Source organism: Octopus bimaculoides, chromosome 4 (assembly GCF_001194135.2).
Source record: "Octopus bimaculoides isolate UCB-OBI-ISO-001 chromosome 4, ASM119413v2, whole genome shotgun sequence".
NCBI lineage: Eukaryota > Metazoa > Mollusca > Cephalopoda > Octopoda > Octopodidae > Octopus > Octopus bimaculoides.
In genome coordinates, this window is record NC_068984.1 from 146,107,877 (window position 1) to 146,124,193 (window position 16,317).

A 16,317-nucleotide genomic window follows, 5' to 3' on the forward strand; every position below is an offset into this window, starting at 1 on the left:
TATATATATATATATATATATATATATATATATATATATATGCATATGTGGGCACAGGACGTCATGAAACATGTACAATAAAAAATATGAATGTTGTTAAATGCTCGAAATACAAGAGTAGAAAAACAGCCAACAACTGATGAAGGGTCGTTCTTTATGTTGTTTGTCTTGTTTTCCATTTGTGTCTTTCATTGTTCGAAAAAATAGTTCATATTCCAAGTACTTGTACTTCGTATTCTTTTGTTGTACACATTTCATGACGTCCTGTGCCCACATATGCATATATATTTATACGTATAGATGTAAGTATGTACACACACACACACACACACACACACACATAAAAATAATGTTTAAAAAATTATTCTTGTATAAAATAAATGTTTGTAAAGTTCTTTAAAACTTATTCATTTCTTCTCTGAAAATTTCAATATTTTTTTCTCTCTAATTCCATTAGCTATCAAAGAGCATTCGAGAATCATTTGAAGAAATGTATGCTGACATGTTGACTAAACATAGTCATCAGGTAAGATTGTATAGCTGCATTGAACATTTATTTACTTAAATAATCATGCATTCGATAAAGGTGGTGGGCTGTGGGTTGGAAGAGGCAGAAGATTAAATAAATAAATACTTTACAATATTTAGTTGAATTCCTCTGCATTGTGGATAGAAATCCCCAGAATTATTAAGATAAATACCAGTAATCTATTGACGACAGTTCAGTTAACCATATCCACTTATCTGTAAAAATTTACCCTGTATATTGTTAAAAGGAATCAATAATTTTTGTGATCTTGTAATTGATGATATTTAAATAAAACAATGTAGAGAATTTATTGAATAAGGTGGGATAACTTGTTTTATGGAGCTCATTATTGCAATTTAACCTAAACAAACTAAAAACCAAACACATTAACAGATATTTTTAATTTCACAGTATTTTGTTCAAATTTCATGCATATCAAATCTGAATATTGTTTTAATACAATTCAATAAACATTTGATTGATCAGTTCTCTGAATCATTCATTTTCAAGAATTTAAGCTAAACATGAATCTCTCTAAATTGTTCCTATTTCACACTCTAAGGAAATCTGCTTTCATTTATCAGTTACCTAATTTGATGCCTGGACATATTAAATCCACCCCAATTCCAGCAGCACATACTCCAGAGAAAAAGGTTTTTACTGTATTAAAGTATGTAATATTGGGCAAAATTTACAATTAGGACAAAGACATTTTTTTGTGGGGAAAAAAGTGTTTTATATGCTATCAAATAGAATAAATAAAAAGAAGCTGAACTTGAACTGTTTGTCTTTCTTTGCCCCATGTGGTGATGATGATGATGATGATGATGTGGTGAATATTGCTTGGCTGACATTTTTTTTTTCTCCTTACTATAATTGAATTCTTACTCCCTGACTCTTAGTTTCCTCTTAAGTTTGGAGATGTATTTGCCTGGTGAGTGATTTGATCTTGAGGCTCTATGTTGAAACTAAAACAATTACAGCATTGGCAGGCACAGATCAGCCATTCAAAAACACTCAAAGACTGTTAACTTTATTTAAACACTCATTATTTGATGTCAGCATGTTTGTCACTCCAACTGTGGCCTGGTCACATCAGTGACCAGGTTGCAGCTGATGCAATGGAAATTTTGACACCAAATAATAAATGTGTAAGTGAACTTAATTTTCTTTGTGTGTTTAAACCGTGAATATGTATCTCCCATGCTGTAATTGATATTTCAGTTTTATTCTTCTGATGTAGTTTGTCCCATAAAACAATTGATATGTATTACAAGTCTCCAAGTTGGTTTCCGTTCCTGTATCTAGTTATTCCTTTCACTTGTGTTATTAGTCCTGAGCTTCTGGTCTAATTAATGAACCCAATAGGAAAACCATTCAAATGGACTTTCCCATAGCATGCTGTGTCTAGAAACAGATATTCTCTTTTTAGAGTTAGGTTCTTCCATTTATCTTCACTTGGAAGTACTTGTCTAAAACATTTTATCTGTATTTCCTTGTATCTTGGAGGGTCATTTTGCCTATAATAAACACGCACACACACTGATTCTATTTCACTTTTATTATTGTTAGTCAATTGATTAATAATTTTACCAAATAACTAATCAATTGTTTTATTAATTGTTCTATTAATCACTGAATCAGGTTTGTCAGAGCCCTTTTACCACCTTTTGTGACCTCATCAATGACATGCCCACTTTTAGTTAGCATAATGACCCTCCTGACAATCAGCAAAATCTGTTGCAATGAATCCAGTTCACATCAAAAACCTTGCAAATACAAAAACGAAATTTTATCTCCAACCTGAGGAGATTAAAACTTTAATTCATGTAAAAAGCACTGGTGATGGTGCCACATAAAAAGCACCCAGTACATTCTGTAAAGTGGTTGGCATCCAGCTGTAGAAACCATGCCGAAACAGACAATGGGACCTGGTAAAGCTCCTGATCTTGTCAGCTCTGATCAAAGCATCCAACACATGCCAGGATGGAAAATGGACGTTAAATGATAATGATGGCCACAACGATCCGGCCTCTGCTCGGATTAACTCAGCTGCCTGGTTTGACCGGTGTTTTTTACTCCGTTCCCAGCATTTTGACAAAATCCTTTTTCCCCTCCATCATACACCTTGTCATGAAATAAAGATTCCTTGTTATTTAATTCTTTTTATTTCTTTAGATCATTATGAAACACTACCACCAGGAGCTTGAGAAACTTCGATGGATCCATGAACAGGAAATTGCAGAAATTAAACATAACCTAAGTAAGTAGAAATTCATTTATTCCAGTTTAATGTCTAGCATTAATTCCATGTACTAATTATGCAAATATTATTATTATTATTTTATGTTTGACTTTTGTTTTGCATTTGTACAAGCTGGATCCAAGTCTCACCCAGAGACCTCAGGAGACAACATGTTAGAAGTTCATGTAGGTGTTATGCCTAGGGTACCATATATTTGGATTTGTACAGTTTTGTTCAAGTGAATGTTTAAGAAACCATAAGAAAATTATGTGTTTGTTTTAAAATTTGAGATCACATAGACAGTATTTTATGTAGGATATGGGCAGTTTCCATGAGCACTATCTTTTGAACTTCAGCCATTTTGGGGTTTCCTGGTATCTGAGCTAGGTAGTAATCAGCCCGTTTCGCTGTCATTATTATTATTATTATTATTATTATTATTATTATTGTTAGGAGGAGGAGTTTACTTAAAAACAATGAAAGGGCACAGCTAAGAAAGAAGTGGCTTTGTTTGATTCAGTAAAAATGATAAAATGTGCTTCATTTGAACAATAAATAGCATTGCCTTTATATAGTTAATGTAGGCCAGTAGATGGATTAGATATGGTAACTTATTAATTTAAACATAGGTCACATTTTTTAGTGCCAGGTCTGTAGATAAATGGAAAACTTTATACAGTTAAATCGAAGGATGTTAAATAAAGACCCTGCAATTGTAAGGCTTACTAATTGGTGCAGTTGAAATATGTAGGTCTGTGTAAAGCTATATCTATATTAAAAGAAAGGTAATGCTCTACAACTTTGTAATAACCCGTATTTTTGTTATCATTAATATATATGTATATATATATTATGTATTTATGTATATGAGAAATCATTAATATTATTATTATTATTATTATTATTATTATGTGTGTGTGTGTCTAAATGTAATTGTTGATTGAATGTGTTTTGGTTTCCTCAGATCTGACTGTGGCAGAGATACGAGCAAGTTGGGAAAATGAGAAAGAACGTTTTGCTTCCTCAATCCGAGAACAATGTGATATTGAAAAGATGAAATCTATTGAGGAAACAAAGAAGAAACAATGGGTATGCTTAGTCTTGCTTTTGTCCTGTTCACTTCTTTCATATATTTTCACTGCATGAAAAAGCAGCAGATGGTCGAGTCCATCTGGTGCCAGACAACCAGTCAAATAATTGCTCAATCACCTCCTGTCGTTGGTGTTATTGTGCTGTATCTGTCATAACATTTAATTCTCAGCATCCTGATTAATCTAAGCAAGTAAAACATTAATTAAAACAGCCGTCTGTGTATCATTCTTAATGTGTATGTACGCAGTCGATAGGCCAGTTGCTGTGTTATTTGTCCTGAGATACATTCCTGATTATTCTGGCCGTGCCAAGGAGGCAAACCTTTTGTAGCAATTCTTCTGGGCACCCTGTTCCAATTTCCTTTTGTATCCTTCTTGATGCTTTCTGATACTGTCCCCAAGGAAACAACAATGATTGGCTCTCTCTTCACCTTCTTCATTTTCCATAGCTGGGCTATTTCGTGCTTAAGAGGTTTATTATTGCTGTTGTTGTTAAGGTGAGCTAACAGAATTGTTAGCGTACCGGGCAAAAAGCTTAGCGGTATTTCATCTGTCTTCGCATTCTGAGTTCAAATTCAGCTGAGGTCAACTTTGCTTTTCATCCTTTCGTGGTTGATAAAATAAGTACCAGTTGAGCACTGCAGTTGATGTAATCGTCTATCCCCCACTGCCCACCAAATTTCAAGTCTTGTGCCTAGAGTAGAAAGGATTATTATTATTATTATTCTTCTTATTATTTCTAATGTTCTTTGTTTGTATATTTAGTGTGCAAACTGCAGTAATGAAGCCCTGCTGTATTGCTGCTGGAACACCAGTTACTGTGGTTACCAATGTCAGGCAAACCACTGGCCCCAGCATATGAACAGCTGTACGCAGCAACTCTCTCAGACAACCAGTTCAACAGTGCAACCCACAGCGACCCCTACATTGCCTTCCACTCCATCTGCATCGGCCACAACGGCCACAGTATCAGCAGCAGCAGCATTGTCAACAACAACAACACCGACAACCACATTTTCTGGTACATTGATGACGGGAAATCCACAGAATATGATTGTCCTCAATGATGCCTTACCCAACACAACGAGCACGACTGCCCCGATTGTCATCTCTACCATGCGACAACAACCTGTAACAGCAGCAGCAGCACAACAACTGCCAGAGATTAGATCTGTTGAGACGCTGAATGTGAGTAAACACTTGTCTAATTCTTTGTTACCAAAAATAATCTCAAGCAATTGCAGTGTTTTAAAAGACATAAGTGAACCATTTAGAAAAACTCAAGAACTGTCAAAAGTTACCAGTTTTTTTTTGTTTTTTTTTCTGTTTCTGAACAGTTTACTTATGTCTTCCACTCTGCAAATCACTTTACTTCCCTCATTTGATCTCAGATCAGAACGCTTGCTGTGCAAGTCCATCTCCATAATATTCACTAGGCTTGATAGAATCATGATGAGAGAGTTGGGGTTAAATGAGGATGTTTACCTTCTTTTAATAGTAAGAATGGAATGTAGTGTTTGTAATGTTATCAGGGCTTCCTCCAAGACTGGTGGATACAAGGGAGGAAGTTATTGTTGGACACAAGACCTGGTCTGAATTCTTGCTACAAAGAGGAACCCTGCTATGTTTAAATCCTTCCATGGGCCTTGTGAAACTATGGAAGAACAACTCCAGAGAAATATCACAAAATATTACAGCTTGGTCAGACTGTTAATCTTATCGTATGTATTTTTGTGTAAAGTGTATTATATTCTTTTCTACTGTAGGTACAAGGCCTGAAATTTTTGGGGATGGGGGGCAGCAGTCAATTAGATCAACCCTAGTATGCAACTGGTACTTAATTTATTGACCACAAAAGAATGAAAGGCAAAGTCGACCTTGGTGGAGTTTAAAGTGTATTATATTAACACCTGTCATATTTTTTCGTGTCTGTACATTTTGGGGTTACATATTAACACATTGAAGCCATACTCACACAGTTTTGTTGTCAAGTATTTTTACATGTGGTACTTTTTATCTGAATGGTAAGATCTATTGCCTATCCTACATAGAAATAACTAGAATTATGAAGAAAAATTGCAAAATCATCTTCTACCATGTATATATAAGTATATATGGCTCAGTGGTTAGAGCGTCGAGCTTACGATCATGAGGTTGTGAGTTCGAATCCCAGACCGGGCTGCGTGTTGTGTTCTAGAGCAAGACACTTTATTTCATGTTGCTCCAGTTCACTCAGCTGTAGAAATGAGTTGTAACATCACTGTTGCCAAGCTGTATCGGCCCCCTTTGCCTTTCCCTTGGATAACATCGGTGATATGGAGAAGGGAGACTGGTATGCATGGGCGACTGTTGGGCTTCCATAAAAAAATTTTGCCTGGTTTTGTGCCTGGGAGGGTAACTTTCTAGGTGCAATCCCAAGGTCATTCATGACCGAAGAGTGTCTCAGTATATATATATATATATATATATATATATATATATATATATATATATATATTATATATAGTACGCTCTTCTTATCAGATGATGATATAACCACCATCATCATCATTTAACATCCCCTTTTCCATGCTAGCATAGGTTGGGTAGTTCAACAAAATACAAACAAGCCAAAGGGCTTTGCCAGGCTCTGTGTCTGCTTTCACATGATTTCTGCAGCTGGATCCCTTTACTAATGCCAACCACTTCATAATTTAATGTCCACTTTCCATGCTGGCATGGGTTGGATGGTTTGACCAGAGCTGGATATGCAGGAGACTACACCAGGCTTCAGTGACCGTATTGGTATGGAAAGCAGATGTTAAATGATGATGATTATGATGTGTGTGTATGTATGCATGCATGAATGAGTAAGGCCTTTGTAAAACATGGTCAATCTCTTATTAACAGGCGTATAAGTTTTGTGGAAATCTTTACCTAAACACATATGAAAGGATAATTAAACTTTTTCATTAATCATCTAATTATTTGTTTTGTTACCTTGTAGACAACAGTTTCAGGCAAACCAACTGGAAGAGTGTCTGGTATGTTGCAGCAAATCATTAAAAAAGAAGATAATCGCTCTAAAATGATAAACTTGCAGCCTGCTTCCAATCCGGTGCCAGGCACTACGCAGATACAGTTCCTTCCAACATCTCTGCCGCAACCAGTTACAGGTTCTATACAAGTGTTACCGGCACCTTCAACACAGGTAAAAATGCTAAGTTCTTCTTTATTACGAAAGCTGTGTGGCAGAATCAGTCAGCCGTCAGGTAACGATTTTAGACATTTGCAGTTCAAATTCCCTTAGCTCTGAGACTCTATCTAATGGCTCTATCCCACTGGAGCTAAACAGATACAAGCATGACTATAGGTGAGGCATAGCTGTGTGGATTAGAACTTTGGTTCATGGTCACGTCATTTTTGGCTCAATTCCACTGCATGGTTTGTTCGTTGTTTAACATCCACTTTCTGGCATGGGTTGGACGGTTTGACTGGAAACTGGTAAGCCAGGAGGCTGCACCAGGTTCCAATATGATTTGGCAAGGTTTCTACAGCTGGATGCCCTTCCTAACACCAACCACTCTGAGAGTGAAATGCATTCTTTGTATGTGCCACTGGCACAGGTGCCCTTCACCTGACACGGGCATCAGCCACAACTACAGTCTCACAGGTCTACACAAGCACAGTATATCGCCAAGGGTTTTGGTCACCTGTTACTGCCTCCAAGCTTGAGCAAATGTCTTCTACTATAGTCTTGGCATGGATGATACCTTATGAGGGTAACTTGGTAGTTGGAAACTGTACAGAAGCCTGTTGTATGTACATCATCATCATCATAACGTCCACTTTTCCAGGCTTGGTTCGTCTGGCAGGTTTCCATTGAAGCAGAATTTCCACAGCCAAATACATTTCCTGATGCCAACCCTCCCCTGTTTGTAAGCAGGTTAATATTTCTCTTAGAGTCTATTAAACAACAACAATCAGCTTGGAGATGCTTTCTTGCAGGATTGGATACAAATGGTTGATACAAATGGTGAATCTTTGCTTCCAGTTAGTGCATGAATGTCAAGACAAGGGAATTCAAATTTACACTTCTGCACACAATTTCTGTGTGTGTATGTGGTCATGTTTTGCCATTTCCACTTGCCAAGTGTCATTCACAAGGTATTGGTCAGCCTCTTGCTGTAGTAGAAGCTGTCCAGCCAACTTTAGCTATGATGTGGGATCAAACCTCCAGACCATGTGTTTCCAAAGTGAACTTCTTAACCACACACCCATGCTTGCTCACACACACACAAAGACATAAATAATGAGCTTTATACATTTATTTGTGCATTATAGTCTTACAGCTGTTTCTGGTCATTGTTGTATGCATATGGAACTACGTCACCTGTTTCTGGCCATCAGCCTGAAGCTATTGTTGAATAGTATTAACATCCCATGTAGAAATTTGATATCCAACAATTTTGTTTGTGTCGGTGGCTGGCTCTTGACGAATTTTGCAGTATTTTGGACTTGATGCCATGGAAGATGTTTGGATGTACAAACGAAAAGCAGTTTGTTTTTTTCTAATTATTTTAAATGTAAAGTATCAAAATATGTCTAATTAGTTTTGGGAATTCATATAAGTACAGGACATTTATGTCTGTGTGTCTTCACATGTCTTCACATTAATCCTGTTTATGCAACGGTGACATCTGTTCCTGTCTCCCGTTAGCCAAATGCCTCACAGCTCAGCATACAAAGAACAACGTATCTTACTTGGAAACAAAAGACACAAGTGAGGTTTGGTACGAAAAAAGTCATCTGAGTGAAGACCACTGCATAAGAAAGACTTGTCCAACCTTTGCTGGAATGGAAAAAGCAGGCAAAACTATGATAAAAACAGTGAAATTGAAAAGTTTTCTTGGAGTTGTTTTTTTAACCCTAGGCTAACCCTGATTTGTTCAAGCTTATGATTCAAAGCTGTTCTGAGACCAGGTTGCTTTCTTTTGTCTTTTTTCCATCATTCTGATCTGATACATCGCCTCATGTTATCCTCCTCGTCTTTATTTTCTAATACAGGAAGAATATAATTTAAGGAATTTCAGGTTGGGTATCCGGTTGAGCAAACCTCCTAGAAGCTTCTCTGTTGTCTTTGATTATTTCTAATGCTCTGATTATTATTGGTATTACTGCTGCTGCTGCTGCTACTACTACTACTACTACTACTACTACTACTACTAACATAAGGTACAAGGTCAAAATTTGGTCGGGGAAAGCTTTTAGTTCATTAAATCAACTGGAATACTTAAAAGTACCAGTTAGGTAGAAGAGTTGATTTAACTGAAGTAACGGCTCCACCAAAAGAGATAAATCAAATTGTGGCCTTGCACCTATATTAGAAGTCACCACCACCACTATCATCATTGTCATCGTCATCGTCACTCAAGTTTTATTGGAACTGGTGGAGTCTTGCATATGTAGCAGGCTTACTACCTCCAGCCTGCGATACCATGCTATCTGTTCTTTTCAATTCTCTAATCCTTTCCTGATTATTCTGACTGTGCCAAGGAGGCAAACTTTTTCTAACAGTTCTATTGGGCATTCTATTCCAATTACCTTTATATTCCTCTTGGTGCTTTCTGATACTGTCTCCAAGGAAACACCAATAGTTGGCACTATCTTTGCCTTTTTTATTTTCCACAGTTGAGCCACAGCTGGTGCAATGCAGTGAACGCCTGGCAACATTCTTTGATGCCAAGCGCCCAACCTTGGTCTACATTTGACCCATGACTGTAGCTCTGTCAATGAGACGAGCTGTGGAAAGACTTGTCACACGAAAGATGTCCACACCAGTTCATCTTTCTCAAATATTTCTCACTTCCTTCCTCGATCATTCCAACTGCTCCTACAACCACTGCCATTCTAACCATCTTGAGATGCCACATTTTTTCAATTATTATTATTTCAGTTGCAGTGCAAAAGGCTGAATTTTTAAAATTTATTTCTGTAGTTTTCTTTTTTTTTCTTTTTTTTTTTTAATGAATAAATCTCACTAAATCTCCTTCGGACCCACCCTAATTTCATCTCTTGGTTATAATGAAAGTTTCCTTTCAGCCTGAGCATGGAAAAGACAAAGTGTGAAGTTATGAGCTATGTTAACCAAACATGAATATTGTATGAATGACGTACTGCACAGTATATCCCCAACACACCATAGTAACCTCTGTTGTACACCACGGAATCCTGTAACACTGATCCGTGAATACTTGAACGAGCGACACTGATTTATCGAACACAAATGCAGCCTGTTTATTATTACATTGACTCATTCCATAAGCATGACATCCTGTAATGAGCATTCTTTAAACACTTTAGCATTCAATAAGGATTTATTCAATACAGATTCCAATTATAAACTCTTTGTCTTATAAAGGGAAGAAGGGCACATAGGATAATGTCGTTCTAGATACACTATGCCTGGAAAAAAGGTTGGAGTACTTTTTGATCCTGGATCTGCTTGGTCAGGACTGATCCGAGTCTGAAGAACAATCACAGTGATCTCCCTTGACCTTTTGCTCTCTAGTACAACACAGTATTGATACGTGCACGGAGTCAAGCCTCCTGCTGGAAATAGCAGTCGAACCCCCCACCTCCACCCCCATTGAAATTATACCCCCTTAATAGTCTTACAAAGGAAAGGACATATTGAATAATGAATGTCTGAAAAAGTCAGGATGGTCTTTGCTGGAACGTCTTCGATCTTAAGTCTGCTTGATAGAGCTAAAACAAGGTTAAAACAGCAACAATGAACTGACTCCATTTATCAATCCATCATCATCATCATTTTCACTTAACGTCCACTTTTCCATGCTTTCATGGATCAGATGGAACTTGTTGAAGCACATTGTTTACAGTTAGATGCTCTTCCTGTCGCCAACCCTCACCTATTTCCAAGGAAGGTAATATTTCCCCAACAGTCTTGCTTGTAGGATGATGATGTTTGTTTACAACAATCACGCAATATCAAGACAAGGATACACACAGACACACGCATGACACGATATATATCTATATATATATATATATATATATATATATATATATATATATATATATATATATATATATATATATATATTCAGCTTCTGTCTACCAAATCCACTCACAAGGCTTCGGTTGGCCTGGGACTGTTGTAGAAGACATTTGCCCAAAGACTCGTATGGTAGGGTTGAACCAGAAATCATATGGTTAGTAAGCAAGTATCTTAACGAAACATATAAATAAAGCTTACACACATATACTTATCAGTATATATCCCATTAAAATAAATATTGTGACAAAGTCCATGTAATTATGTATGAAAGTTCCCATGCAAGACTCAAAACTTACAATAAGTGGAAGATTCTAGTTTCTCAGACTTTTGACCTCACTTTGCACAGATAGATGCTTTTTATGTTTACACTTAGACTTACTTTACAATCAGTTTGATTTCTGACCAAAACATGCCAGATTTGATGCACAGCTATGTTAAATGCATCACCAATTTCAGCATCATATATTCAGGAAAATAAGTTTTTAGTGAATTTAAAGCATGTAAAATGAGAGCCAACTTAGTGAACAGGATCTGAGGCAATTTTTGTGACATTTTTAGGGGTAAAAAAAAAGGGCCTGCCATCAGATAGGGTAAAGTAGAAGTAAATAGAGACAATTTGAAATAAAATGATCTTAGAGACTAGCAAATTCACATAGAAAGAAACGAGCATAGAGCACAGTATTGCTGTAATTCCTTTTGATTTGTATCTGAATCTCTATAATGCTGATCCTTGCCATTTTACTTTCAGTTACTCACCAGAAACCCCATCTTATCACCCAGCCACCAGCTACAGCTTCAATATATGCAATCACCACAACAAATCCAAACTTATGCTGCCACTTCCGGACAAGCACCAGTCAGTAACATTACCATTGTCATCATTTTCATCATCATCATCATCATCATCATCATGGCTATATTGTCACTGCTTTGTCTAGCACCATTTTCTGTGAATGCTTTGTCTCTCTCTCTCTCTCATTATCCTTCTCTATGCTTGTATAAGATAATAGTATATATAGTTAACAGTAAATATTTGTAGACAAGAATTTAAGATTGAAAAATAACAATGAACTCCATCGATATGCATTGCATTATCCTTTACTAACAAAACTTGTTGAACAGACAGAAACCTAGTAAATAAGACATAAATTGTACTTTATTATTATCAGCCAAACATGCTAACAACTTCCACATTTCGTGGCATTCCATCGATCACAACGACGAGGGTTCCGGTTGATCCAATCAACGGAACAGCCTGCTCATGAAATTGACGTGCAAGTGGCTGAGCACTCCACAGACACATATACCCTTAATGTAGTTCTCTGGGAGATTCAGTGTGACACAGAGTGTGACAAGGCTGGCCCTTTGAATTACTGGTACAACAGAAACAGGAAGAAAGAGTGAGAGAAAGTTGTTTTAAAGAGTATGGCAGGGTTTGCCACCACACCCTGCTGGAGCCTCGTGGAGCTTTAAGTGTTTTCACGAAATAAACACTCGCAACGCCTGGTCTAGGAAACAAAACCATGATCCTGTGACCACGAGTCCGCTGCCCTAACCACTGGGCCATTGCGCCTCCACAACTTCACATTTACCTGGTAGATAAACAACAAATGATTTGGTTTCTGCCACTAGTTTTGTATTTTTTCACTTCTAAGTCATTTACAAATGTTTACTTATTAACATGTATGTATGCTTATGTTTGTGATACACACACACACATCTTGCTCAACTACTGCAGAAGACCACTAAAGATCACAGTGTTCAGATTCCTAGACAGAAGCATGAAACCATGGTATGGATATAACAACTAAATGCACTTTGTGTGTGTGAGTGAGCTGCAGAGAGCCTGGTTAAATGTTTCTTGTAAAACACCAAACTACTCATTATGAACTTGTTAAATTGTGTTGTATAGCATTATATATGTGTGTGTGTATATATATATATATATATATATATGTATATATATGTATATATTTGTTTAGTACCTGTAGTTATTTTTGTACCAGAATTTCACACAAGTATCCAGGCGTTTAGACACAATTATCTCCAAATAACTTTTTGCAGATTTATTATTACATCTAAACGTATGATTAAAACTGGATTATTAAAAATGCAGCAATGGCCATGAAATATATATATATGTATATGTATACACGCACACACATTTTTCTCTCCTTTATATTTCAGGTAAGAATGCAAGCAGTCCAACTTCAGAGCACGGCCATTCCTTCAACACTTCAATCACAGACATTTCCCAGCATCATGGCAACGTCTCAGTCAGTCAGCTCACCAACCACAAAGATAAGCACAATTTCAGCACCAACAGTTGCACCTAGCGGCACCAAAAACCTCAAAGTGAACACCTCCAACAATATCATAATTCCTTCAGGACCATTTATACTCACAAAAGCTTCTCAGGGTCATCTTCAGCTGAATGCGACAAAACAGATGTAACAACACTTAGTTATTATTATTATTATTATTAGTATTATTATTATTATTATTATTATTATTAATTACTATTATTATTAGTGTGGTGGATTGGCAGAAATGTTAGAATGTTGGATAAAATGCCTTGTGGTGTTTAGCTACGGCCCTTCACGTTCTCAGTTCAAACCCCACAGCAATCAACTTTGCCTTTCATCGTTCTGGGTCAATGAAATAAGTTACCGATCAAGTACTGGGGCAATGATGAAATAAATCATCGGTCAATTATAGGGGCCAATGTAACTGACTGGCCCCTCCCCACAAAACTGCACTCTTGTGTCTGTAGGCAGAATGTTTAGAGTTGAACCAAATACTTTGTACGATTTCTTTCAGTTCTTTACGTTGTGAGTTCAAATCCAGCCAAGATCAACTTTGCCTTTCATCCCACCTAGGGTCAATGATATAAAAATAACAGTCAGTTACCGGGATTGATTCAATCATCTCAACCCTTCCCCCCACCTCTCTAGTCTTGGGGCTCGTCGTACCTCTATTAACAGCAGTTGTTCTGGTTATTGCTTGCTGTTCTGCAGAGAACTGGCAGCACTGATAAAGCACCAGACTAGTGTGACCAGGGCCTCCATTTGGTGGAACCAAACTAGTTTTGGATCACAAGATGAGAGCAGGCATGGCTGTGTGGGGAAGAAACTCTCTTCCCGACCACATTGGTTTTGAGTTCAGTCTCACTGTGTGGCACCTTGGGCAAGTGTCGTCTAATGAAGCCTCATGCCCACCAAAGCCTTGTGAGTGGATTTGGTTGACAGAAACTGAAAGAAGCCCATTGTGTATTTGCACTCTTGTTTAGACATCGTGTGATGTTTGTAACTGATCATCATCATCATCATTCAAGTGAAGTTGCTCATTTCCAGTTTTTGAATTACTGACAATTACTTTGCTTGGAAAGAGGTCAACGTTGGCAACAGGAAAGGTACCTGGCTGTAGAGAAACTGCCTCATCAAATGGCATCTAAGCCATGTTAGTATGGAAAGTGGACATTAAATGTTGCTGATGATTGACATTTGTTTATGTTAGGGAGGGACTCGGAAGATAGTCTTGGGCCCCAGACCAATGTGCTGGCTGAATCCCCACTTCAGAGGCCCTGTTTTGCCCCTGTACATTCCACTTATAATTATGTCAGGCTCAACTTCTGCCTTTAACCCTTACAGGGTCAGTATGTCACTTAGGGGTCACATCTAATCAAATATATTTCGCACTTGCAAAAGTATGGCAGAGTGTGAAAGAATATTATTAGAAATGTTGTCACCAAAGACCACATCTTAGCACTTGCTTGAGCCTGAAATAATGTCTTTGAATTCCTCCAAACATGCCTTTCTTTATCTACAGCTAAGCTTTGTAGCAAAAATAAAGATTTATCTACTGAAACAGCAAACGAAAGCTATTGACTGCTTCTGCCAACAAATAGCTATCAACTAATGAAAACAGCTACAATTTAAATTAACAGATGACTTGTCCAGGATAAAAAATGATTTGTTTCCTTTTCAAATTTTATTTTAAAATGTTAATTAGATGGGATGAGAGATTTATCTTAAGTTTTTAAATGAATGGGTTTTTAAAAAAACTTCTTTAATCCCCCACCCACCCAATTTTTAAGAAAATTTATTTTAATGAAACTGATCTGGCATTTTTTTTGTGAACTTGTATGATTTGTTTATTTATTTTTGTTTGTTTTTAATACCTTCACAAAAACGTCTGTTATGATTAGGAACCATTAATATATCTGCAATGATAAGATTGCAGAAATAGTTAAAATACATTGATTATATACATATATATATATATATATATATATATATACACACACACACACACATATGCACACAAACACACACACACTCATGCATACAGACGTGTGCGTATGTGTATATATATACATAAAATTTTTCTGAAGAAATTACTGTTTTCCTTTTTTTTTTTTCCTGTTTGTTGATTTTTTTGTTTGTTTCTTTTTTTCCCTATGTTTGTTGATTTTTTTTTTTTTTCTCTTTTGTTTTTGTAAAACAAGCATCAACTTTTAGAATTTTAACAAATTTGTTTCTTTCTTTGAACTGAATTTCATGTGGAAATTGAAAAGAAGTAAGAAAAATGAAAATAGCGAACAAACAAAACAAAGCAAAAGAAAAACACAACCACTGCAAAAACTCTGACCCTGCGTTTCACCAAAGGTTTGAAACATCACAATGAATGAAGGACGACAACCTGTGAAGATTTTCATTTGGCTAAAGAAACTTTATTACAGTGAGCTGTCAGAATCATTAGCAATGCTGGGCAAAATGTTTGGGGGAGCATTTTGTCTGCCTTGACATTCTGGGTTCAAATTCTGCCATGGTTCACTTTACCTTTCATCCTTTCATGATTGATAAAATAAGCACCAGTTGAAGACTGGGGTCGATACAATCGACTCACCCACCCCTAAATTTGCTGGCCTAGTGCCAAAATTTGAAACCATTATTATTATTATTTGTTTCTTATTTTGTTTTTTTGTTTTTTTTTTACCCTCAGTCATCATAAAGGGGGCATTGCTCCAGCATGGCCCTGGCAAATGTTGCCAAAGAATGTCAAATAAGATTTTATGTTTTGTAATTTTCATGTGACTTTTTTCTTTTTTTATTAACTTTCATTGATGTCATTTCTTCCTTATTTTTTTTCTCCTTTCATTTTTATGTCCTCATTTCTTCTCTTCTTCTTTCTCATTGTTGTCTACCATTTCCTTGTTCTCTCTCTCTCTCTCTCATTGCTTCACATCCTCTTCTTTTTTTCTCCATCCCTCTTCAACCCCCCCCCCCTCCTTACTATGCTCAACAACAACAGCAACACCACCAGGAAGAAACTCTGGCTGGACAACATCCAGAAAGACCTGAATTCTGTTTAACCAAAACCTGCCATGACC

At 36.7% G+C, this 16,317-nt stretch overlaps 1 protein-coding gene across 10 annotated transcripts in view; it reads left to right on the top strand.

Annotated features, from left to right (window-relative positions):
* The window catches only part of LOC106884253 (protein kinase C-binding protein 1), a 91,233-nt gene extending 75,219 nt beyond the window's left edge, over positions 1-16,014 (top strand). For 6 of the 10 annotated variants that reach the window (XM_052967586.1, XM_052967592.1, XM_052967588.1 and 3 more), the window contains 8 exons: positions 458-526; positions 2,708-2,792; positions 3,739-3,863; positions 4,631-5,053; positions 6,852-7,055; positions 11,674-11,781; positions 13,113-13,375; positions 15,502-16,014. In XM_052967586.1, the coding sequence (XP_052823546.1) occupies positions 458-526; positions 2,708-2,792; positions 3,739-3,863; positions 4,631-5,053; positions 6,852-7,055; positions 11,674-11,781; positions 13,113-13,375; positions 15,502-15,574 (1,350 nt within the window). In that variant the 3' untranslated portion in view covers positions 15,575-16,014. Of the gene's footprint in view, positions 1-457; positions 527-2,707; positions 2,793-3,738; positions 3,864-4,630; positions 5,054-6,851; positions 7,056-11,673; positions 11,782-13,112; positions 15,322-15,501 lie in introns of those variants that run through there. The other 4 variants (XM_052967587.1, XM_052967593.1, XM_052967590.1 and 1 more) reach the window with 4 other exon arrangements.
* The last annotated feature ends 303 nt before the right edge of the window (positions 16,015-16,317 follow it).